The 25,850-nt window shown below is 44.8% G+C and overlaps 1 protein-coding gene across 1 annotated transcript in view; it reads right to left on the reverse strand.

Annotated features, from left to right (window-relative positions):
- The window catches only part of LOC147415074 (uncharacterized), a 43,652-nt gene extending 18,245 nt beyond the window's left edge, over window positions 1–25,407 (reverse strand). Inside the window, 20 exon segments of the mRNA XM_086468518.1 lie at window positions 238–421; window positions 1,097–1,143; window positions 2,029–2,235; window positions 3,103–3,435; window positions 3,467–3,703; window positions 3,705–3,761; window positions 5,410–5,495; window positions 9,110–9,154; window positions 9,246–9,312; window positions 9,411–9,439; window positions 11,063–11,174; window positions 12,327–12,388; window positions 13,899–14,024; window positions 14,750–15,187; window positions 18,943–19,091; window positions 19,859–19,996; window positions 20,532–20,638; window positions 20,750–20,923; window positions 21,167–21,281; window positions 25,205–25,407. Of these exon segments, the coding sequence (XP_086324644.1) occupies window positions 238–421; window positions 1,097–1,143; window positions 2,029–2,235; window positions 3,103–3,435; window positions 3,467–3,703; window positions 3,705–3,761; window positions 5,410–5,495; window positions 9,110–9,154; window positions 9,246–9,312; window positions 9,411–9,439; window positions 11,063–11,174; window positions 12,327–12,388; window positions 13,899–14,024; window positions 14,750–15,187; window positions 18,943–19,091; window positions 19,859–19,996; window positions 20,532–20,638; window positions 20,750–20,923; window positions 21,167–21,281; window positions 25,205–25,407 (2,916 nt within the window).
- Window positions 25,408–25,850: the final 443 nt, after the last annotated feature.

Consider the following 25,850-nt stretch of genomic DNA (forward strand, 5'->3'; position numbering starts at 1 on the left):
CCCCTGGAATGCAGTAGCCTTGTCATGATCTGGCAAAGGAAAAAACCCACCTGACCACCAAAAACCCCAGACCACTGGTGAACCAACTGTTCTCAACTATCCTCAAAATTTGGCAATAGTTATCCAATGCATCTTCCATGAACAAAGTACCTCCTTCTTTAGGCATACTGGAATACGATGCCATTGAAAAGAATCAGCCAATAAGAATACAAGCCTTTAACTCATTATTTAATATACCGGGTTTTTGAGCTTTCTCGGTGTTAACAACTCCATCTCGGAAACCCTTGAGGGTAACTCAAGTTGCTGTTTCTCCTCTATCTCTTTACAATACGCATCTTCTTTCCTTCTTAGTTTTTCTCTTGCTTTCTCATACAGCATTTCCACTCTGAGACTCTTTTCCTCTTCTCGTTTCACAGTAGATCTAGGATTTAACAGAATATTTGAGAAAATAAAGCACTGCTATAAAAATTAGATATTCCACATTATGAACTTGCAAGGACAAACCACAGAAATGTTCATAAATGTTTTCAGAGTTCATATTTTTACTGTAATTTTTACCCTTTATAGAATTCTAATTTCATTCCATTAACCATGGTATCAGTCGCACAAGACAGGGAAATAAGCCGCTGAGTGATTGATGATTTATTTGTAGGTACGTTTACACAGGTAAATGCACAGTAGTCTGCACATTTCTATAATTCTTAGCATTCAGCACTGTCCTGCATGACATCCTTGACTCTCAACTGGAGAGACATGGATTTGATGGATTGAGCACTCGGTGGATCAGGAATTGCCTAGATGGTCACACTGGGAGAGTCACGGTCAGTGGCCCAGTGTCCGAGTGGAGACCAGTGACAAGTGGCATGCCTCAGGGGTGGGTATTGGGACCGGTTCTGTTTAACATCTTTGTCGGCAACACCGACAGTGGGATTGAGTGCGCCCTCAGCAACTTTGCCAACGACACCAAGCTGTGTGGTGCGGTTGACACGCTGGAGAGAAGGGGTGCCATCCACAGGGACTGGGACAGGCTGGAGAGGTGGGCCCGATCTTTATTGTGAGAGTGGTGAGACACTGGAACAGGTTGCCCAGAGAAGTCTGTCTTTTAGTTTTCTTTGCAACTTTGGCATTCAGGGCAAATTTACTACATTGAACAGAAAGAAAAGAAAAAACACCACAAAAAACCCCACCAACTGAGTAGCTTTACATAAATATTTCTGTGAAACAGACATGCTTTATATATGTGATGTCCAAAACTGACTGAGATTAAAAATATGTATTACAAAACACAGACTTGACTCAAAAGATCCTGGAAGATGGCCAAGTATTTAAAAAAACTTTCCCCTAGGAATCAGGGGGGAATGTGGAATCGGAGGTGGATTCTGGTAAGCTGGAACACATCTAATACCCCCATTAGAGGAATTCTTTAGAGCAGAGACTCTCCTGAAGGACAGACAGGAAAAAATCTCCTGCTTCGAGGGACAGGAAAATATCTGTGGCTTCCTCAAGCTTTTGAGATTGGTTTTGAGATTTTCCCTTTTCCTGACAAAGAGGATCTGAACTTAATGGAAACACCAACTGCATGGTGATCACTAAAATCACCTAGAAAAGGGAGGAAGCAAAGTGAACTGCAAGTTCTTTTCTGGATGGCCATTTCCTACAAAAATACCTGGTTTTCTCCGGTCTTCAAGTCTGATTTTGAAGAAGTGTATTTCCTGGGTATGGACAAGGAAATCCACAGGGATTTGGTTTCCCTCTTCTTCCCCCCTCCCCCCCCCTCCCCCCTTCTTTTTTAAAGCAGGCAATAAATTTGAACCTCCATTATAAGCTTAGTTTTTTCTAAAAAACCCTAATTCTCTTAAATGTTTGAGAAGCAGTGGACTACTCAGGATGGTTTTCAGCACTGGGGAAACTACTCCAACTACTACAATATTAGAAAACCTAAAAGAGATTTACATAGTACTACAAACAAGAATTTGAGATTATTTCCTTAGCTTACCCTTTCATCGGCAATTGAATCAATTTTGATCTCTCCTCAGACGAAAAGCTCTTTTTGTCTTTTTCTGCTAGAGAGTTTTCGGTCTCCATTTTCAAGCAGACATCCTCCCTCCCAGTAGGCTTTTGTTTCACTTGCTGATTAGTAACGTTGCCTGACGGTCTATTTAATTTATCAAGATCTTCCTGTTTTGCTACCGCCTGCGTTTTGAAACATCTTTGTTCACTTTTTTCCTTCTCGACCTACAAAAAGAAAGTTAAGCGCCACACATTTCTCAGTATTCCTAGAAAAGAGAAACATCATATCGAAGATCAAATCATTCAGAGTTGACCTCTGAAATCACGTCATGAAAAAAATGAGGGAATTCATATAGAGAAGCATTTCCACCAAATCGCACTACCACATGTGAAGTCATTGGAAGAACTTTGAAACCCCTCGTGATTAAAAAAGATAACAAAAACATAGCCTTTAGAAAGAAAACAACAGTGCATCTTAAAACATCAACAACAAAAAACCCAAAGAGTTCCAGATTGTCCGGACAGAGTTAGAAGGACTGTCCAATGCCAGCTGTAAAAGCACAGGAAGAAGCAAGTGGAACTGTGCTGCGCTACTGCTTCCTTAAGGGGAGGGGTGGGGAGGGGGGCGGGGGGAAGATCCCAAACCCACAAGCAGGGATGGTTTCACAGCAAGCGGGAATTCTGGTGAAGGGCAATGAAGACACACCATGCAGAAATCACAGCAAATGAACAGATTAGTCAAGACCCTGTGCAGAAGCCATTCTCATTCTTTGATTCAGAATCACAACAGATGTAATTGTGTGCATTTCTTTTTATGGCAATGAAGTGGTAACTACTTACACCGGAACAGAGTGCCACTTATTGTTAAACTGGAACTATAATGCATTCTGTGTTTTCCAAAAACCTTCGAATTACATAATGGGGAAAAGGATAAAGTCTCCACTGCTCTCTTTATTCCTAATTAATATATTTCCATTAGAAGAAAACACAAGCTGCACAAAGCATCTTCCCTTAATGAGGAATAGCTAAAGTGAACAGGACCTTTCATATGGAGAAAGACTACAGAATAAGGAGTAGCAGGTGAACTTCTACCTCTTTTTGCAGCTGTACCTTCTCTTGCTCCAAAGCCAGGAATACTACTTGCAGCATTCCTACCTTACTCTTAAATTTTTCCATACCTCGTTTCAGTTCTTCATCAAGGTTCCTTTTCAGCATGCCACACGATTGCTGAGCATTTGCAAAAAGACTGACAATTTCTCTTTCTCTTATTTTGTTACTGTCAATAAGGCACTCCTTGGGAACATCATCATTAAATGCAGAGGCTCTCCCAAGCTTACTTTCTGTTATAACAAGTGCATTTTCAGCACTTGTAGAAACACGTCTTATTTTAGGAAGAATATTAATGTCATCCAAAATACTTGTTTTTAAGCTACGTCAATTCTTCACTCAAGCCATCTTCTGACACTTCTTCCACAGCGGAAGTAGTTCTCCCAGTTTCATTAATTTCACCAAACAGCTGCTTCAGCTCTGCTGTAATGTTTTGAACAATTGTTTTCAATTCCCTTTTCTCTTTTTCAACCCACATTCTTTCATAGCTTTCTTCCCAAGGTTTTGGGCTTAACCGCTTGTCAGCACTGTGTGAGTCCTCATTTTCTGCTAGGGCTTCCTGATGTGAAATTTCTGCTTTGTCAGTCTTGGTTTTCACGTGCTGTTTTTTCTATCAAGTGGGTAGTTTCTAAAATGTGTTTATCCTTAAGTAAACCGGTACAGACAGAGAGATCACCAAGAAAAAGGAAGTTATAGTCAACCTAGGCAGTTTCTGTTGCAAACTCATCCTATCGTGTAACCGAAATAAGAGAAAGAAGACGTTTTGAAAGCAATTTTTATCATAAAAATCAAGGAATACTAAGTTAAAGGTTCACTGGATCATCATTTTCTTAAAAACAGAAGGACTTACTTGAGACACAACAGTTCTGCTCGGATCAGATTCATCTGGACACTAGGGTTGCTTTTACCTTTTAGCCTGCCTGCTTTCTGCAAGTGGTGGCATTTGTCACAAAGCAATTTATTTCTTCACCTTTTTTTGCTTTAATACCATTCTTCATTACAACTGCCTACATTTTCCCAGGCTCCTTCCTCCATCATCCGCCTGGCATTTTACACTCCCCTCACGGTCATTCACGTTGTATTAGCCAGCTCTGCTAACACAATGCGAATGAACATGACAAGTTTTTACTGTCCACCACAAGGAGAACTGGCTAAGCTAGGACTGTTTCTTCACCCAAGACTCAGAGATACCAAGTTCCATTCCAAGCTCCAAACAACAGCATTTATTAGGGAAACCTGCCCATTCCTTCCCTTATCCCAAAAATCGGCAACCCAAGCTTGCAACCCAGTCTCCTCACATCGCTGACCCCGTGCTCTGTTCCTCAACAGTTCTGACTGCTCCTCTTACGTGTCACACTCCTCCCAACATGTTCCCTCTCCACAGGCCTCCTTAACTTGTGGCCCCTTCTAAATAGGGCCTGCAGCCTTGGTGTCCCAATGGGCTACGACCATCCAACTCCTTGCTCTCTTTTCCCGTTACTCGGGCCCTTTTCTCTTTCGGCAAAATTTCGTCCTTTCTCAACGGGGAAGGAGCACCTCAGCCAACCACCATCTGTCTCAGCCTCTCCATTCCCACCTGCATCGCCCAACTACTCCTGCCTTCCAACAGGCTCAAGTTCTGTGCTCTGCCTGCTCAAATTAAGCACGCCCCTCTTTCACGATGCCGACGCGTGGGGTGGAAATAATCTGCTCCACTGTCCCTCGAGCTGTTACAGAAGACTCTAGACCCCTCTATCCAGCCCTGTCCTGTATGCCCAACACAAACAGGATGCCTGCCTTATTCCCTTTTAGAGTGGCCCCTGAAAAAACGCCTTTTCAAATACTTAGTAACACGGACAAACCAGCACGTATTTTACAGACGCAGGGAAAGCATCAGAAAGGTCACCAAATGTCAAGGTTTTTTCTTCAATCTTTCTCTTACAAAGAGGAAGACCAGGCACGTTTAATCACACAGATCAGCATAGTTTAGACAAATCTCCCACGTCACTTGAACGTGCGTTTTGCATAGGGGAAAAAAAATGCATTTGACTGCCCTGTTTCTCAGCCCTACACAAAAGGAAAAACACAGGTCAAAATTTAAGCAAACAAACTGGAAACAAATCAGTATAACAGCAAGTATCCAACACAGTGACAAGGGTTTTACCCCACCGTAAGAAGATGGTATCCAGCTTTACTTTGGACTATAATACAAACTGCCTCTACAGGACTCTCCCTTTAGATAAGTTTTCTTTACCTTACCGTATAACACAATTTACCAATTCAGACTAATTCAAAATACTTGGTTTTACCTACCTGCACCTCACAGTTTTCAATGGCATCCTCGATGTCATCTTTTTCAGCTGATGATGACGTAGGAAAGGTAGATCCTGAGTACTCATCTACGGTGAAAAACACATATTTTTATAACCAGCATGACTCGATACTACTAATTCACACCTAGAGCGCATCTGTAATCATCATATTTGTGAGAAAAAACTTGACACAAAATAACACATCTCCTCAAATCTGTGAGATCCTAAAGAGAGACTGATCATGGTACAGACCTAAGATGCATCTGTGTGAATTCCTTTCTTCCTGGGCATTCTACTTTTTCACGTATAAAGAAATTTTGCTGCAAATCACTATCAGTGGTCACAAATAAACCATTCCTGTTTCTTAAAGGTGCATGCCCTCTCTCTGACAAACTGTCTGCCGTGCAGTAACTAGCTACATTCCTCCAGCAAGTTTAGTTTCCCTATGTCTTGCACACAGAAGATCACAAACAAAATCACAGGCTTGAAATCTTTAATGCCCCAGCTTTAATCCATGCATGAAACCAATCTGTTTCTAGACAGGGGTCTGGACTGAGCATTTCAGTCAAAGTGCTGCTGCCTCACGTCTTGCAGAAGACACGGATGGGACACTGAAGGAGAGACGGGCTTGTGAAATGTTGAGAAACAACCCACGATCTGGACGTTTCACTTGTACTGTTGAAAACCGGATTCCACCCTTTCCTCTCTCATAATTTCTAAGTAGTATCGCACAGGTTGCAAACTCCTCAGAAGCAGTCAGTCAGTCTGGGCTCCCCATTACAGGATGCTTACCTTGAACCTCTGTTACATCTGAGAAGTGGACTTTAAATAGTCCCAGATGCCACTTAAAAGCAGCAACTCATTGTCATTTTTTGCGTGGAAGCTACACTGAACACTGAAATACAAAGCATTCAGAAAGAAACAAGCCTCAGCAGCTCAAGGGTGGCATCTGTAATCAGAGACGGAGGCTCTTCAAGGTAATCACTCTCCATCTCCCGGAAGCACTGGAGCCTGATGGAATCCAAGAGAAGTATCTGCATAGATGTCACACCGATTTGCAACATCCCTTCAGAAAACAGAAGGAAAAGAACTCAAGAGAGCAGAACTCGGCACAGACAGTCACCCAGCGCGTTGGCAATTTGCACATAAGCCTCTTGCGTGGTAACAGTATCTGCCAGAATGAGAAGAGTCTAGACACACCAGCCCGCTCGGAGTTTCTATTGCTCCTAGAAGTCTCTCCACCCCAAGCGCAGCAGGGGGTGGTCAATCTCTCAGATAGATGAGACTGCTTCTACACCGTTTCTAGAAAGGTGTGCTAACCAGATTTCTTCTGTCACTTCCTCAATGTTCATTCAGGTCACAAACTGCAACAGGCACGCAACTTCATACACCTGATCACTCCCACCATGTAACATGGACATCACAATCTTGGCTAAGAGACAGACCGAGTATTTTGTGGAGGGAGGAGAGCTGGGACACCTTTCTTGAAGAATGCTGCAAGACACACAACGAATAAACGTTTCCAGTCGAATGCATCTGCCTGAAAGCTGGATAAAAGCAGACCTGCCAGCACCCAGAGTTCCGTCCTGGCCCTCTAAACATGCAATTCACATTCTCTGTTCAGAGTACGTAGGTGCCTTAATGGTTTGGACTCTGTTTCACACTCCAGAGACTTTAACATTTGGTGCCATACTGCTAGAATCAACAGCAACACAAACTCCTATCAGTCTTGCCCATGGTCAAGAGTAAAGTTTTCAGTAGCACCTATGTGAGTCTGAAGTTTCAGTCTTTAGACAAGATTCTAGGATCTTTGAAGCCATAAGATTTCTTTGCCACAGAGTTTAATCAACCCTGAAATTTCTGTATGATCTGCACGGAACGAGGAAAAAGGCAGGAAAGATGGAAGGCAACAACATTCCTCCATCTGCAAAATTCCAGCTCTCGTGGTGTCAGTAACTCCAGTCAGTAATTATTTTTCCAGGCACTCTTCTTGGATCAGTCATTCACGGTCTATTTTTTGTATTACTGGCTTCTGTCAACATTGTGAGAGAGGGAGGACTCCTCGCTCTCAAGACTTTTTCACTTTTAGCACACAAACAAACAGAAATCCCCGTGCATACAAAAGATGCAAACCCCCCACCTTTTACTCTGCCTGTTTGCCACCCAGCATAAAAAGAAGACTTTGTGTTCTTTCCAATTAGCCTTTACCTCTCCTCTCTCTTCTAAGATTTCCCTCCTCATAAATTGCCTGACGGAATGACTTTTTGCAGATTACAGTGCAAAGCAGCTACTCTTCTATACAGGAAACATGAGAACACCATTACTTAATTTGGACCCCAAACCAGATTTTAAGAAGTTTTTACTATGAGTCAGTAACAAAGTAAATAGAATGGGAAATGTCACCTCTCGTTCAACATTTCATTGGGCAAGATACTGTACCTATTTTCCAGATTTACAAAATAAACTTGTGAAGGACGGCATTCAACCCTTTTACAGTTAGAAATATTTGTGCCACAGGAATCACCACACTTTCCTGAAGCAACCTAATTTGCCTAAACCCAAGTCCAAACATAAAGTTTGAAAGAAATTTTGGCATGTATTTCCCAACACCTGATCTTCAAGATAACCCACAGGTAAAATACTACAGGACACAAATGAATAAAGGCACACGGGAGAAATAGCTGACATGAACGGAGCTATGAAAAGGCACTCTTTCCTTTCTGTGTTTGTAATATTACAACGTGCTGGTCCACTACAGGGCTACGCTTCTCACTACTGTGCAATACAGACAAACCCAAAACTCGTGTTTTAACTGAGCAACTTTTAACAAGCCTCTGTGCATCTCACAAAAATACTATCACTGCAACATAAACGGCTGTTGTTGCTTGCCCATTGCCAATCCGTGAGAGAGAAGAGAAGAGCAGAGCAAGAGGAGGAGAGCGATATTTTTCCTAGAGAGAAGTTTACTCTCTATTATTGTCAAAAGAACAATGATTTTCCCCAACACAAGGATGCCAAAGCACTTGGAACTATTTGTATTCTATACTTAGAAGTTTCAAGTTCACTTACTTGCCTATGTCTCTGTTTACCTCTCTCCGGTCTCTATTTCAAATAGCTGATTGTAGAAACTCCAAAACCTGAACGGGGAACTGTTTCTCATCTCATTAACAAATATGCAAATCAATAAACCTTGGAACAAAGAAACTAAAAAAACCATTAAGGCCATATATCCTCACTTTTAGCCTTGTTTCCACAGAGAAGAGACTTCCTGACAACATGCTGACACTGTCATTTCCTTCCACCTTGTCTCTCTTCCCCACTTCCTTCCCCTACCTCTGAACCTGCTGGTCAGTCTCCATGAAAGAAGAAGAGAAGCCTCAGAGGAATGTGTTTGCTACATGGTTCAAAACAACTGCCAGACAGGTAGAGAAAAGGCAGGCAAGTAATCAGAAACTGGAAAGCAAGCCAACTTCAGGACTGCCTGAAAAGGTATGGTGGAGGAAGCCTACGTCATGGAAGGGTATTTACAGTGTTGAATGGCAGACTAGAGGAGGGAGCACACACATGCAGACAGGCGTATTTCAGAAGATCTTCTGCTCCCAGAACACCTTGCTAGAACCATTAATTTAATATTAGGAAAAAATGGGCAAGTACAATGGTCGGTCCACAAAAGAACACTACAAAGAGACTGTTACGAATACCTTCGATATCGTCTGCATCTCCTAAACCAAATTCCTCCAACAGATCTGCAAATCAAGGCCATCAGATGCGTTATTAAATACTCCCATCCAGACAGAGTATGAAACTAAACCCAGAACCACATGAAGCGAACATTACCTGATTTCTGCTGCCCTTTTTTAGGGGAGGTTTCGTCCATTTCCAAAACAGAGTTGGGAGACTTCGGCTATGAAAGACACAATCCAACGACAAAAAAACAAATGCAAAGTAACTACATACTGTTTATTTCATGAGCAGAACAAGTGGTCAGTCTGACAGGCTTACCTGGGAACTGGTGGGTTTCTCCAAAAAGCCTGGAGGCGAAAAATGGTTTGGGAGGCGTTACTTTATTTAATTGAAGGTACCTTTTACTCCATTCAACATGACTAGTTTCTACAACTAAGCATTAGCTGCAAGCATTATTTCACCGAGACTATGATACCTAACGTTCAGTTCCCTCATCATACAGCATTTGTATCAGTATACAAGAAACGGACAATGCAGACTTCCCATCCTTCCCCCTGGATTTAAAAAATAATAATCACAGAACTAAGACAATTCACGTGAGGCAACTAGGTCATGCTTGTAACAGAACAAGATCAAAATAGTTAGTCCTTTTCAGGAGCCAAATCCTGCTTTCCAAAAGGATTCCTTCAAAAGGCAAAGCTGGTCTGCTGAATGAATGATCACAAAGCAGTCCGACAGCACGACGACTGTGATTACCCTACAAGGGTGCAATGCATTTTGTATTTTCCTTTCTGTCGACGGGACAGAGAAAGCATGGGTGCAGGCACAGAAACTCCATACGCGTGTCATTCAACGAGGTAAAATCAAGCTAGTTCTCATCAGATTGTTCTGGTTTAGCTTGCAAGGAAACAAAAGAAACAAATGCTCTTTGGTTGTCATCTGCATTTACAGCATAGTTCCAAATACGTGTTCTTTTTTTTAAAAAATTTTTGTCCAACATTAAATCATTTCCAGACCCACACAATCTACTGGCCCACCTGTATTTCTCAAATCCTCTGCTGTAGTCATCTTACAGTTTGAGTCCTCTCATGAAAGAGGTATACGAAATGTTATGAGGAGTGGCTCCGGAGCAAAGCTTTTATATTTTTTAAAAAAAGAATCATTAAAAACCAAACAATATTTGATTTCCATAGACTTGGTTGTCTAGCAGTACGGAATTGCCTTAGAAAGATTACCATAAACACCTTTTACCCTCTTTTCACACTGATTTTAAAATCAGAATCATACAAAGCAGAGTTCCATGACAACTACTCAACGAGTAGATTTACAAGCTCCCAGGAGCTTGTAAAGTTTTGCTTTCAGCTTGCTAAACTGAAACTGGAGCTTCCTCAGCTATTCTGTTGCACCTATACTACAAGCAGGACTGACAAACCATTTGTTAAAGGAGAAATCCCTCAGAAAAGAGTTCTACTCCAGTATCAAGACTTCCCTGCCATCCTATGCTGAAGAGTGTCACAACCTACACGCAGAAGAATCAATAGCAACACAACCTGCACTTTTAGTCACATTTTAGCTCCTCGGCTAAGCACAACAGAAAGCTATAGAAAATTCACCTAGGGGAAAAAAAAAAGCTTAGCCAGATCACAGCTTTCTTCTGCTGCATTATCATGCAGGACTGGTCAAATGTTTGGACAGGTCCGTCTCAAACCACATACGCTTTCATCACTATGCAACAAGGACCTGAATCCAAAACGACACAAACGCATCCGAAGAACACACGTAACGCAAACAAGACAACTTCCTTGACAAACTGGCCAGCAAGCACTGTGGTAACTGGTGTTAATTAACAAAGACTAAGCGCTTCATTGCTACAGCACGCACCCACATGATAACAGCATTCTTACACTGATCAAAGTTCACTTTAGCCTATAAATGCTTAGAGACAAACTCTGAGTCCACCAGGAAGTTACCATTGTCACCTTTCCCTGAAACAATCTGTGAGCACGCTCCATGTCTGTCTGCAGCTGGGAGCACCACACCAGACGATGCTTTTCTCAGACTTTCAGTGTCCATCTCTATAACCTAAAACACACGCATGAGAATTGGTACAAATGCATTTGCAACTCATTTCTATGCAAAAAGCTCCTGCTAAGCCAATTGCATAGCGTGCTATCGAGTACATTAGAGCTACAATAACCTTTGATAAGACTCTTTGAAAGGACACATCAAGACACAGGATACTGGAAAATCACAGCAGTCGTATGTGTTTTCAGATCTTAGGCAGAAACCTCACATCTCAACTATTCTGTCATGTTGCTAAACCTTGACAAACTGGACAGCCACAAAAGAGAATTAACATGGTAACTCAAGATGTGGCTTGTGAACCAATAACTGCAGGTCTGTGATGATCCATTTTTTGCACTGAACCTGAACCGGACGTTCAAGTTTGTGCTCAGCTTCCCTAGGCATGTATCCTGCAGCGGTGAGCGAACACATCGCTACCCTCAATCACAAGGGCCATTTGGGTGGAACAAAGACTAGCAAGGCAAAGCTTACAGAAACTAAGGTGACTGGAAAAAAAAAAAAAAAATTTAGTCTTCTATTTTTAAGAACGGGTGAGGAAGGATTAATTGTTCCTCACAAGAGAAGCCAGAGGGGGTTAGCTACAGATCCTGCTCCTTTTAGTCTAGCCCATTACCACAGACAGAAAGAACTGAAAGGGCAAACGCAGTCAGCACGTGTGCTATCTCTGTCCAACAGGACTTTCAAAAAGGGCTGAAGTACACCTACAAAATTTAGAGAGGATCGATTCAGAAGCAGCTCACCGTCTAGTTTGTAGACCCTAAGGGCAACCACTGACCAGGTCAGCGGAATAGAGCTGTAGGGTGGAAAAGCCACAAACAGTCCTGCCAGCCCCTGTGAAAAGCTCAGAGTATTTTAAGCAGCAAGGAACTTCACCGCTTCTGTACTATACTAGAAACCAAACCCAAAGGCCAGTTGCTGGGAGACCCAGGTCGTTAGCTTCGTCCCAATCCTAACTGAACAGCTGGCCTAGAGCACAGGTATTTCCAGGGGTCCCAGTGACAAACCTGGCAGAAGCAGGCAAAGAGGAAACAAACCTCATCCACGCTAGGGCCCAATTCAAAGGCAAGCTCTCAAGTGCTTCTGGATCTTCATCCTGCCCTCCCCCCGCCCCCCTCGGGTGGGAATCCCAGTGTCCTTCACAGAAAGTACCTCAGAATCCCAGGGAGATCCAGCATCTTCCTCTTCCTCTGGTCCCACTTCTGGCAGCGCACCTACAAAGCAGGGAGGAAGTGAGACATTGGATATTTACATGTCACTCTACTTTTCCCCATCAGTCAAGCCCTGCACCCAAAAGATGCACAGTGCTTCTGTTGCTGAGGACAAACTAAGAAGCGAGTGTTACTCAAGGGCTTCTTCACACCCAGTCACGTCATGGTATTGCCTGTACATCGCCCTCTCCTCTTGCCTCCTTTCCAGCACAAGACGGCGATACACAACAGCTGACACACCTGCAAGCAACACCCAACACATGTCTGGGTAACATTCAGGAAGAGACTCCAGCATGCTGCCGTCCTGTGCTATACAGAGTTTTGGTCACCTGCTCTCCGGCCTACAGCTTCAGAATTTGGCATTTACTACCACTTCCCACTGCACAGGAGCTACCGTAGAAATGCTATCCAAAACGTCTTCACTCAAACATCACTAAAATCACCCCAAAACAATGCTCTTTTTGTAGTGCTACCAGGAAAGATCTTTCTTGACAGACAGCTGTTACTCTGCACCTTCCCAGAAGCCAGACACCTGAGTGTTGCCATTTAAACACAGAGTAGAGGCTCACGGCTCACTCACCCACCCCAAACGCTAAAAAGCCCTTTCTATCTCGGCGGCTTAACACCCAAATCTCCTCTCTACCACACGGCCATAAGGCTCGGTCTCACTGGGTTCCTGGCCGGACTAGACTATCTTCATTTCTCCGAGACCGGTGAGGGCACCCACCCCAGAAGAGGGCAACTACTGGTCCCAGCCTGGGCTCTGACTACTTACACTATGCCAAACATGCACTTAGGGTGAAATGCATAGACACAGAAGAGCATGTATAGGCACAACACTTAAATACAGCAGGTGCTGCCAGGCCCCCTGTGTAGCATTCCATCAGCAGCTACACATGCTCTGGTGACATCTACCGCACCAAGCTACTCTTTGGAGACAGGCAATAGAAACGGGGCCTTCTCCTCCTGCTCTGACACCTGAGGTGAGTAACAAAGTGCCCAACTCTGACCGAGCTGGTAGAGCACGCACAAGCGTGGCACTGCAAAGACCTGCACTTTAAAACTGGACAAGGTGAGGAGGCACTGGAACAGAACAGCTTTCTCTCAGCTTGACTCAAACCTTTCCCAGGCCTCAGCCAAGAGCAACCACAGCTTTTCAATCCCACAGCAGGGCCAGAAAGGGGAATACTACTGTCATACACAAGACACTCCAGTCCTCTTTTCCATCTGCACATTTTGTTCAGATCGCTTCAGGGCAAACACAGCAACAAAAGCAAGAATGGCACTTGCTTCATAAAGCACTGTCTGGAATCCAACACCACAATTTCAGGTTCTTCAAGAACGAATGAAAAGGAACAAAAGCTGCTTTTCTTCTCTGCCAAGACCGGCTAGGATTCACAGGCAAAGGAAATCTTCGCTATCTCAGAAGTCAATCACCATTTCAGTTCACTTACTGTGCATTCATATTCAGAGGAAGAACTGGGATCAGTATTTGCTAACCCATTTCTCTTACCGGCAGTGTCTTTGGAAGCATTGTAGACTTGGCGGCTGTCATTACAAACAGATTTTTTCACACCCTCAACAACTGCAGTTTGTAGCTCTTCACCAGCATCCTTCTTCTCCTGCTTCTCCTCCTCTTCTTCCAATTCAAGTGATTCTTCCTGTAAGAGATTGACCAAAACAGATGCAAAGAGCAGAAACCAGCTCTTTGCCATCCATTGACAACTTGAAAAATACTTTTCTTGTGAAAGACAAAAGGGAAACCTTCCTGAGCTTTGTTTTACAAGGCCTTCAGTTTTTCCATGGAAATCTGTACGAGAAGACAGCAATGCCTAATACCCTAAGTCTCACCCCTGGTTCTGCAAAGCCCCTCAGAAGCACTTCCTCATGTCCGTCTAACTCTAGCTTCATTTGAATTACATCATTCTGGAACATATTCCTTCTTTTCCCCTACTTTGCTCCAAGGAAAATCACTAGCTTCCTGCTCTCAATCTTATTCAAATCTCTTTTTCTTTGCTCACTTTCAGCCATCGCACCATGACTTTTACTAAATGGCAGTAAATCTTCACAGACAAGACCTGTACCTACAACTGAGAAAAATTTAACTGATTCCAGAAAAAGTCTACTGCCTATTCTTTTTCCTGTAACCAACAGAAAAAAATTACGGAAAATACTGCCCGATATTATTCCTACACCTAAGAAACTGCTTTGGCTAGGGGGAAGACATTTTCTAGTGTCAAAAGAGGATGATGAAAAGATGGATATATGTGAAGAATAAGTACTAACAGAAATCCAGTTTACCATTCATTTCTTACCTATATTACTCTTAGAAAATACCCGTGTGATTGAATCGTCCCTCTATACTTACTTCAGCACTCGAGTGAACCGCTGCTCTTAAGTTTCCTTCATGCCTATTTAAGCACAAGTTTCCACTTCCTTGTTTCAGTACTTCGCCGACTTTATCATCTACTTCTTCATTTTGCTCTTCTTCGGGATCTTCATCCGCACACTCAAGAACGACAGAGTTCGGTCTTCGACTTTCAAGTCTTGGGTTTTTTGCTGCTGACCAAGGCTTATTACTACTTTCAAAGCTATCATCGAAGCTTGGGTTTTTCTCCTTCAGACCACAACTATCGGAGAGAGGCTGAGGTATCTCTTTTTTCCACTCGGTCATTTCCGAGTCTGCAAAACAGAAGTCAGCATTTCTGTGAAACATCTCCCGAATCACGCTTTTCCTGTTCCAGCTTTCTTGTGTATCTTGTGGTGACTTAGGACTTTCCATTCTAGAATCACCACCACCATCTTAAAACACAAGAACAGGAAAAACGCACGTGAACAAAAGGAGTTACGTAAACAGCAACAGGCATGCTACCAGATTAACGTGCGGGAGAGGAGTCATCTGGGAATGTCTGGAAGAAGCCAGATAAGGGACAGGCAGGATGGAGGAAGGACTTGACCAGGGACAAAGGCTTAGGAGGGGATTCAGATCTTCATTTCAATGAGAGGACTTATTTTTTTCTGAAATGACTAAGCACTGTGTTTTCAGAATGATACTTTTCTCATTCACTCTAGCTAAAAGAAATTACAAAAGAAACTACTTAGCAAGTCTACTTTTACATATAAATCAGTATATCATGCAATCTTTTCCAAATAGCTTACTGTTTTTCCTGAACTGCTGGGAAGCATTCATTAACAGTACCAAGTTCGGCTTCTGCAGCTTCTGTAAGTAAAGATTTCTTTAAGCCAAAAATTGTTTGTTTTAAAAAACAGTTAACGACAACATATCCTGTGCTCACATCAAATCTGGAACGGTTAATATGCCCAGGCTGTCCGTTTGATAGCGTTCAGGTGCTGGCTCCATCCTATGCTTCTAACTACACACACACTCCTCACTTCAGTGAGTATTGCACCCCAAAACACTGTGCAGGCACCCTCCTGCAAACTGTTTCCAAAACTACCTTTACATGCGTAACAGTTCTAAAAATCGGCTTTTAATACTTATTAAATTTTCTAAAACAGTTCTAAAAATCAGCTTTTAATATTTATTGCTTAATTAAAATTCAGCTATATTTAAGACCACAGTTTCAGGATGCTTACTTGCAAATGTGCACAATGCAAGTAGCTGTTAAGATCCCTAGACTTAATGCATAAACTCATCCCTGCAAGTACACTTACCACAATAACCCTAAATTTCCAAATCATGCCAGAAAAATGCATCATTTCTATTTAAATCTGGGCAAGAAAATGAAATCATGTTAAAACTAGACATGCTTGCATCTCCAGCATTAGAGAGCGGCTTGAACTACCACCCTCGCGTTCCTCATCAGTGCAGAATGCCAGTGCAACAGAATAGATGCTCCAGACATCACTGCAGAAGTTGATCCTCTTTCAGAGCATTAGTAAAAACAGCAGGCGTGAGCGCTTGCAGCTGACAAAAAGAATACTACCCGAGCATTCAAAAGAGAAGGAAAACGTGCAGCGTGAGATTACATGCAAGCACGGAATGCCATCTCACGGAAGAAAAAAAAAGACAACCCATTTGAGTAACTCCTTCATCGAACACTCTTGAGGCACCTGAGGAGGGGGAAAGGAGAACTAGGTGATGAAAGACCTCAGTAGATCTTGATAAATAAATGCCCTTTATCAGTTAGGATTCTGTCACCAAATTTACAGGAAACAATAACGACGTTTGGAGAAGAACAGAATAGGTTATAATGGTAACTGATAAACTTCTAGGGTCTGCAAATCTGACTCAAATGAACAAGAACAAATGAAACAACGTGGTCCAACTCGTCACCTATTGCTCTTTTGCCCCAAACCACACATCTACTGCATGCTCTGCCACAGCTACAGGCGTTTTAGGAAAAACTCACAGCCCAAGAAAGGTTGGCAGGCCAGAGACGGCTTCTAAGGAGAAAACAATATTGGCTGGAACTGCAGTTTCTTCCAATCCCAGAGAAAAAAAAACTTACCTTCAAACCACTTATTTCTACTGTAAATGCACCATACCTTGGGGGTAAAATCAAGTTCTTCTTCCTCACAAGTAGGCCAACTGTCACCACTCCCCGCTTTTTCAGAGCTTCTTAAAAAGCAAAGCAAAGTGAGTACTGTGTCTCTCAAATCACTCCTCAGGCAAGTCTCAGGTATTTTGGAAGTCTTACCTTACGGAGTCTCCTTCGGAAAAGTCATCTATTGCTGTTCAAACATTAATTGACATGTTGAAATTAGATTTAGCATGCTAAAATTCAACCAGCACATATAAACATTGAACATGGACAACTCAACGTGTCATGACGGAACGAAACTTTGGGTAGTCAATTCAACACAAGACAGCATGAACGAACACATTTCGAAAACAACCATCTTTTAAGAGACTGAGCACAAGGAGAACAGGATTCACACTACTCAGAAGAAAAACAAGTCCTACTAGAAACAGACTGAGAACAGAGCATACTCTTTCTCCTCCCACAGTCCTTAACCCACAGACCATTCTCCTCACACTTACTATGCCTCTTCAAATGAGGAGAAGTAGTAAAAAGTTCCCATAATACTGGGGACTTATATTAGTAGTATTACGATTTTCAAGGAATGGGGCAAACTATTTGGTTCAAAACCCCATTTTTCCCGGGGGGTCTGTCAGTTTTGGAATCGCACGACAATATTATTCTTCAAGCCACGTATTTTAAAATAACCCAGGCCTGTCCGCCATTACAATGTGGTACCACAGCAATTATCTACACAGGCAGGAGGCATTAACAGAGAGTGCTGTTTGGGTGAAAGCAACGTTTTACTTATTAAACTACCTGTACCAAGCCCTTTGCCAAAAAAAAACCCAAACAACAAAAAAACCCCACAAACCAAACCACTTCCTTCAGTCTATCAAGAAACTTTGCAAATCCCTGACTAGATGAAAGCAACTGTTCCTGAGTTGGCTCTAAATTAAATTCCCGTATCTGGGAAAAGTCAATGAGGACAAATATCCTAGGTTTTGCTCGTATTTCTCGACATATTTAAAAAAGGAGTAATGAACTCTGTTTGAACACTGTCTGCTGCCTATTTGCCACATAGTTCTGATCGAACACCCTTAAGAAAGCAGAAAGAACAAAACCTTCCACTGTAGGGCCCCAGACGTAAAGACAAACAATGTCATTTATATTAAAATATTAATTTACTAAGATTCCTCTAGGGCTATGTGAGCTCCTAAGCACAGACGGCATTTTAAAAGCTCACTGAAGGAGTTAATTTTTTGATCACAAGGCCATTGAATTGTTTTTCTGGATCACAAGGTAACACTGATTTTTTGAAGTTTATTTCATAAAACTACTAAAAGTGGAAGAAAAGCATTCTTGTTGTTGTAAATCCAGATCTGTCAAAGAGGACACAGTAGACACAGACACTGCATTGTTGATGCTAACAAAGTTGCTTTTCCCAGACGATTTTTCCTAACTATGCCTCTACAGCCCCTGCATGGAAACAGTTGTAACTGATGCTGAGAAATAAGGTGACTCACTAAAAGGAGCTTAGTGCAGGCGAAACCGTTACTGTTAAAAACAAAGACACACAAACTCAGTGGAAATCAACAAGACACGTATCTTCCTGCTAACTCATCTGTTGCTTCCCAACTACAGAAAGATGAACAGCTACTCAGGATGAACCTACTGCTTTTACAATTGGACTTTCACAATCTGAATGGCCATCCATAGGTAAAAGCACACACCCGAAAAAAAAAAAAACCACCGCTCTTGCCTCGTTCCTTCCCTGTCCCCCTTCTCTCTCTCTCTAGGAAAACCTATATAGATGGGCAATCTGGTGGGCAGAAGGCAACAACCCTGTCAGTGGACATGTAGGACACAAACCACAACTCTGCTTTCACAGCTTGACAAGAAGCACCTCCAACTAGCAACAAATAAGCACATTCACAAAACTTCTTGTGCTGCTCCGTCTGATGCCTCCGCTAGAGTTAACAGCGAACACAAGAAGCGTTAACAATACAAACCACCTAAAGAAAAGGCCACTGTGATTTTGCTCATGAGCCCCTCCACGGTTAAGGATCTTACCTCCTCTGTCCACAGCAGGTGCACCCCACACAAAGCCAGCAGCTCCTGCCCCGTGAGGAGTGCTCAGTACCACAACGTCTTGTGCACCACCTGCAGAAGCTTCTCCTGTGTCTTCGCATTCTGCGTATTCTGCCAGTTCTTTACTAAGACTACACAGAGAAAGAGAGGAAATAGAGTTGGTAAAAATAACCACGTAGTGGCATATACCCTTTAACAGAATCGTTAACAGCCACTTATTATCCACCCAACGCATACTCAGAGCCATATGGATTCATATTCGCTAAGAGTAATACACACAGAACTTACCACGTGACTATTACATACTTCAATATTCACTACAGTCACGTTCATTCTATAGATGCATACTCACACCTACAAAGTTATTAACACCTCCTTGGTACATGTTTTTCAGCCTAGCTTGTCAGCACACACACCTACCTTACAGAAGGAACACCCACAGGTACAAAGCTATGCCTAAGAAGAGTAAAACTGCTTTAAGATGGTAACAAAGGGAATATCAGTTAGAACTCCTCCGAACCAAAAGGCTGGTAGCTCCCAGTCTCTGTCTTTATTGACCTCCACTACAATGGTGCTGGTCCGGGGAGAGGGTTTACATGCGTTTCAGTTTGTCAAGTTCCACCTCTGGATAACTGCAGGATAGAGGCATTCTTTAGCGTTCACGTTGGGCAGACGTGAGCTTAGCAACAAAACTTGAAATCTAACAGAGAATTCTGGGTGGAAATTTTCCTCAGCTTCCACATTAACACTAGACACAGGAATGACCCGTATCAGAACACATCACTGAGCACAGCTTCAGGTCTCAAAACACCATTAAACCTGGGTGCTACCACCAAAAACGTTCAAAAGGCACACTGATAACTGACAACTTTTTCTAACGATAAAGCTAAAAATTCACCTAGAATATCCATGAACAACAGCAAGATCCTCAGCTGTCCATCCGTTAGTGTCTCTACGGGAAACATCAGCCCCATACCGAAGAAGAACTTTTATCAAATTAAGCTCGCCATCAGAAGCAGCAGTCATAAGTGGGGTTCTGAAACATCCAAAATACGATATGAAATAGATTGTTTTACACAGACACAGTAAATATTTTTATTCCTATTTGCTCTCAAAAAAGTACGTTCCCCATTACTTTAGAATGATCAAAAGAAAAAGCGGTTTTCATGAAGTATTAAAACCAACAATAAAATGGGAGAGAGAGACCAAACAATTAAATGTTCACTCTTCGGACAAAGGTTCCGCATAGACAACGCTCACGTGCAAGTGACGCTGCTCTTACGCAGGAGACGGGTTTTCGAATTGAGGCGATGCTGCCGAGGTAACGGCACGTTTCCTGCCAGAAGGGCCATCACAGACAGCGCCTTCTTGCAATCCTCAGTGTGGAAAGCACCCACTGAGGCATGACAGCAGGCAAGTGCAGACCTGCTTTCACAAGTCATACAGAAATACCGCCTTCTGTGTGGCTCCCTGGGTTGTTGGTTTTTTTCAGAGCTCATTCCCATGCCTCTCATCAATCCGACCGAAAGGATACTAAAGACACCCATGCAGACTTTCGACGGAGCCCTCACCTTTCACACTGATCGCGAGCATTCACGTCAGCTCCGTTTTTAAGGAGAAACTCTACTATCTCTTCATGATGTTTGGAGACAGCAAGAATAAGCGGGGTATGGCCCTCCTGAAAGGACAGATAAGTAAATCAAGTTAAAAATCAAAGTATAAAAACCCTTTGAGAGAAACAGTAATGCAACTTCTTGAAAGAACTTCCTTAACAAATATAAACATTTACCTTATTCTGGGCATCAATATTGGCATTATGCTCAAGTAACAGCCCTGCTACAGATGTATTAGGAGATAGGACAGCAAGGTGGAGGGCAGTGTTGCCGTCAGCATCTGCCAGATTTGGGTCAGCGCCATGCTTTAGCAGAACAGCCACACATTCTTCTTGCTGGCACTGTACTGCCTGGGAACAACACACAAGAAAGGAAAAACTTCCAGCATCGACATTGCACTCTGTAACAATTCCCCCAGCTTCCTGATGCTGGAAAATAAAAGCACCCACAAAGAGCAGATAACATATGCCTATCCCACCCCAATCACAATATGCATGTTTCCACGCAGGACAATGTAAAGAATCCTGCCACATACATCATTTAGCACACAGTCGATAAGCCCCAGTCACAAGAGCATAACATATTCCACATACCTTCATCAGTGGCGATCTGTGGTCATTGTCAAAAAGGTTTAGCTTACACTTGTTTTCCACTAGATATGTAACGACATCCACGTGGCCGTTTGCACAAGCCAGGTGCAGCGATGTCCTAAAAATTAAATAAAGTAGCACAGACAGACAACTAAATTAATCATTTCAGGCTGTAATAAACGGATATGACCACAAGTTTCTCTTTGAAGAAAGAAGCTTAAGGAAAGGTTTCTCATTCTGTTACCGGTAATGGCAGTTGCACACCAAATGCCTGAGGCTGGCTAGCAAAAATCCTCCTCAGCATCTGCTTCGTCAGGAGACCTTGCCTTCGCTGTAGAACTGAATCTGCACAAACAGGCATTGGTCGCTGCCTCCAGCAGGACTACGCACATGGCACAGCAACAGAGACTAAAGCTTGGGAACCTGAGGACTATGGCAAGTAAACCTTTAAGTTCTTCTACGATCGTTCATGTGCCAGTGTATCAGAGACAGAGCAGATGGGGTTTATAGCAAGAATACTAGTGTTTCCCTGCAGAATTTCTAATTTTTCTCCAGCTTGCTTACGACTGTAGCAAAAACAAGAACACGCTCGCACCAAAGTGCCTCTGACAACATGCAGCAAAGCAGACAGCTAGAACGGTCTAATCCTGACTACAGGAAAGTAATACTTGACCTTCCTGACATGTATAACTGTCGTAGCCATAAAAAGCTTACTACCGAGAAAGTCCTGCCCAAGGAGGGAATACTGTCTTTCCAGAATACATGAGCAGCACATGAAGCTTCCCCCCTCAAGTTAAAGCCTTGCCAGAAAGAAAAGGGCTCCTTCAAACCACTGAACATCTTGGGTCTCAAGTCAATTAACCAGCCTACTTGTACCCAAAGACACAATCACACAGAAAGTCCTTGCGTGTGCTTCCCTTAAATCAAAGCACAAAGCAGCACAAGCTTCACTCCTGCAGAAGGCAAAGGGCCTGCTGCTCTGCAGGACACCTGTTCCAACAGAGCAGAGACAAGCTAGAAAACAGCCGGGACCTTCCTCCCTTGAAAGTGATGCAATAAAAATCCTGCAGTTGCTCAAGAACTGAGGGGAAACACCAGCACTCCTTTGGAACCGCAGCACTGTAGGTAGGTCCTTCTCTGCATTTAGGAAAGCTCAACTAACCTTGCAATTGTTTTGGCACCTTGCTGATAGACAGGTGCACGACAGCTCACTGGCTAGGTGGGATCGGAAAGGGAGAGGTACACAAATGCAGTGGCACGTGATGCAGAAACACAGCAATTTGTAATGCAGATACTTCTTATTACAGGGCAGCTGATGAGCCTTCTCCATGGCAACAAGGATGAGGACAAGAAAAACACACAAAACTTCAAAGAACTTGTAATGTCTCGCTACAGGTGGGGAAAAGACTGAAGCATCCGTAGAAGAGTCCCTCAAGAGCAGCTACCACCACTTGCTGAGAAATTCTCATGTAAGTATGCAGGCTCCTTCACCTCTGAAGAACTGACTGACTGAGATCATCTGAAAGCTAACCGGGACTGGTTAGGAAGAAGTCTGCGATCATTTAAAAGCTGCTACTAAAAGCCGTAGGAAACCTGACCAACCTGAAGAAGTCACTATCAGCTTCGCAAACAGAAAAGCCTTCAGAAAACCTGCGGACTTGTTGCTGCCCTCCTCAACCAGTCCTCTCAGTTGGCCAACAGGAAAGGAGATGGCTCTGCTTGGAGCAAGGCCTGCTGAGCTCCACAGAAGATCCACTTCAAGGAACAGGCTGGCAGAGAACATCAGCATGTTCACCCAGTTGCCTGTCCCCACAAGAGGCCTCCAGTAACACCAAACCCAGACTCCGTTCCTCCTGCTGCTGCCATCCTACGCGGATCACCCATGCGGTAGAGCAGAACTGCTGATGCCTGAGCAGCTGCAAAACCACCCCACTGAGAGACCACAGGGAAACAGCAGGCTGGCAGCACGCACTTCCAACAGCACTTGAGCCAACAACCCAGCACCTACAAGCTAAGCAACGGAAAGCTCTAGAGTTCGCCCTGACAGGCAGCTGACAGGGGAAAGCTCCTAGCGATTAGCTTTGACCCAGCGTTCATGACTAGCCGGCATCATGCCTACAGCGCTTCCAACTCCGTGCTGACTTTTGCCCATCTTTTTCAGCAAGGCTGAAGGCTTTGCTAGACCACCTCTGAAAAGCTGCCTGCTCCTAACTGATGCTGTTCAAGTGCATTTTTGGGAGCTCCCATGGGCTACAGGACCCACTCTGTGGAAGGAGCCTGTAGGTGTGATACTTGCCACATCCTTGGGGCAGTACCAAGATATTCCTACAAACAATGCACGCATTGGAGCCACTACTTCCTCCTTTTCCTAGTCTTCACTTCTATTTCCAATGATGTTGACTCTTCCAGCCCCTGGAGGACACAACGAATCTCTGAAACACAACTGCATCTGGTGGTCACTCACGACACACAATCACACCCACAGGCACTAAGAGGGTGTACGTGGGCCTGCAACCCTCATGGCTGGTATAGTGCACAGCGGCCGCAGCAAGCAGGTGGACTCTGGCCACCGAATCCCTCTCAGGTAAGCTGTTCAGCACTGGGCACTGTCATGCCAAAACCATCACAGTGCTCCATCTGACATACGCTGCCTTGTTGCTTGTTTGTTGGTTTGGGTTTTTTACAGTGTGTTACTTTATTCACCCAGTTATAACACTGACAATAGTATCACACACACAAGGAAACCTTTCCAGAGGAAACAGATTTTCTAGACAGGATGAACTGAAAAAGCAAAAACTAGCCAAAGTTGATACCAGGGCCCGCTAAGACCTCATGACTGATTGAAGCAGCCACAGTGAAAGAGAAGGTTGTCAGAAGAAAAAAAGAGAAACATTTGGCAGCTATTTCCATACTTTCCATTGGTCACCTTCACTCAGGCAGCTGCACTGTGCACAAAAGGCACTCAATCCACCTTAAACTGCATCCCCCATCTCCAGCTGCGTAAATACTGACCGGCAACAAAATCAGCTGGTTTTAGGTGTTTTCAGAGTATTAAGCTAGCTGACTGGCAAAAGTCCGGTCTTCAGGATAGGCACCCTAGGAAGCTGAGCTACTCTGAACCTTTCTCTTCAGAATGTCATGAAGGTTTTGACTCAGAGTCTTTTCAGAAAAGGCATTAAAGGGTTAATACAGACAAGACCCAAAAACTTCCCTTACGCTTAGGATGGATCACCAGCAGCTATGCTGCAGCCCAGGGCTTCTCCTTAAGCCAAAATTGCCAAGTAATTGATGTGCTTGACTCAAAAACACACATGACAACACCTGCCAGAAGCAGCAGCTTCTCCTGCAAGTCGCTGCCCACATCTTTCAATCCAAGGTACTGATTAGCTGCACCAAAGCCCCAGAGCAAACAACTAAGTAGCTGCCACCTAAAATCAGACTGCTGCTTTGGTGGCCGCATCACAGTCACATAAGGCACATCAGGCAATTGTGCACGCAGCATCAATAAACAACACGTTTATCCCGCACCATAACTCCTTCCCAACCGCAGTGCTTACCTCTCCTTAAGTGACTCCCCGTTGAGGCAGTGCAGCTTCCTCAGCTCAACGACTAAACCTGCACGCTGAGCCCCCCGAGATGCCCAGAGATACACGCGATCGCACTCCGACTTCCAAGCGCGGCTGCAGAAGAACCGCGAGGCTCCTTCCGCAGCCCACCTTTGCCAGGCTGCTGCCCGCTCCCTTCCACTCCTGCGCCCCCAGGCAAGGAAATACGACCCGGGGAACGGGGGCACTAAGGAGGCCGGGGCGAAACGGGCAAGGCGACAGCGGGATGCGAGGCCGAATTCAAGCGCTTCTGGCAGCACAAGCCCGACTCCCACCCCCACCCCCACCCCCACCCCCACCCCGGGCTGCGGAGCCAGCCCTGCCGCTCCTCCCAGCGACGCCGCCGTTTGCCCCCAGCGCCGCTGAGCTGCCGGGGGCCGCAGCTGCACCGGGGCTGCCGCCACCTCCCACCCCGCCCGGCGCTGCCCCCCCTTACCGCTCGGCCTTGTCCCGCCCGTCGATGCCGTACTTCTGCAGCCCCTGCCGCACCTGGGCCAGGCCGCCGCCGGCTGCCGCACGGTGCAGCTTGCCCGGGTCCTTCTGCCGGAGCTCGCAGGCACCGGCGGGGCAGGGCAGGGAGGCGCCGCCGGACGGCGGCTGCCCCTTTTTCTTCCACCGGAACCCGAAGATCCTCTTCATCCCGCGGCGGGGACGCGGGCACGGTCTCGCGTCAGGGGAGCGGCGGCGGGAGGCCGCCGGCGGGCTCTGTCGGGCCCGAGCAGGCACAGGGGAGCGGAGCCCCCGGCAGCGCCCTCGGCCCGGTACCTACGGCTGCTGCGGAGAGAACCGCCGGTAGCCCGAGGGCCGCAGCTCGCTCGCCCGGTGGCCGCGGCAGCCCGCAGGACCGCCGCCTCCACACGACCGCGAGCCTCGCGCAGGCACCGTTGGACGGCGACGTCAGGGTAACGGCCCGCTCCGCGCGCCGCGCGGGAGGGCGCGGAGGGCCTGTGGAGGCGCGGGGGCGTTAGCGGGGTGGTGGGTACCAAGGGGTGGCGGCGGACGCGCCCTTAAGGCCAGTTCCCGGCCTGCCCCCGCAGCGCTTGTCAGCGGCGTCAAAGGGTGAGCGATGTCGCCTTCCCGCC

This window comes from Leptosomus discolor, chromosome 7, assembly GCF_034619465.1.
Source record: "Leptosomus discolor isolate bLepDis1 chromosome 7, bLepDis1.hap2, whole genome shotgun sequence".
Lineage (NCBI taxonomy): Eukaryota > Metazoa > Chordata > Aves > Leptosomiformes > Leptosomidae > Leptosomus > Leptosomus discolor.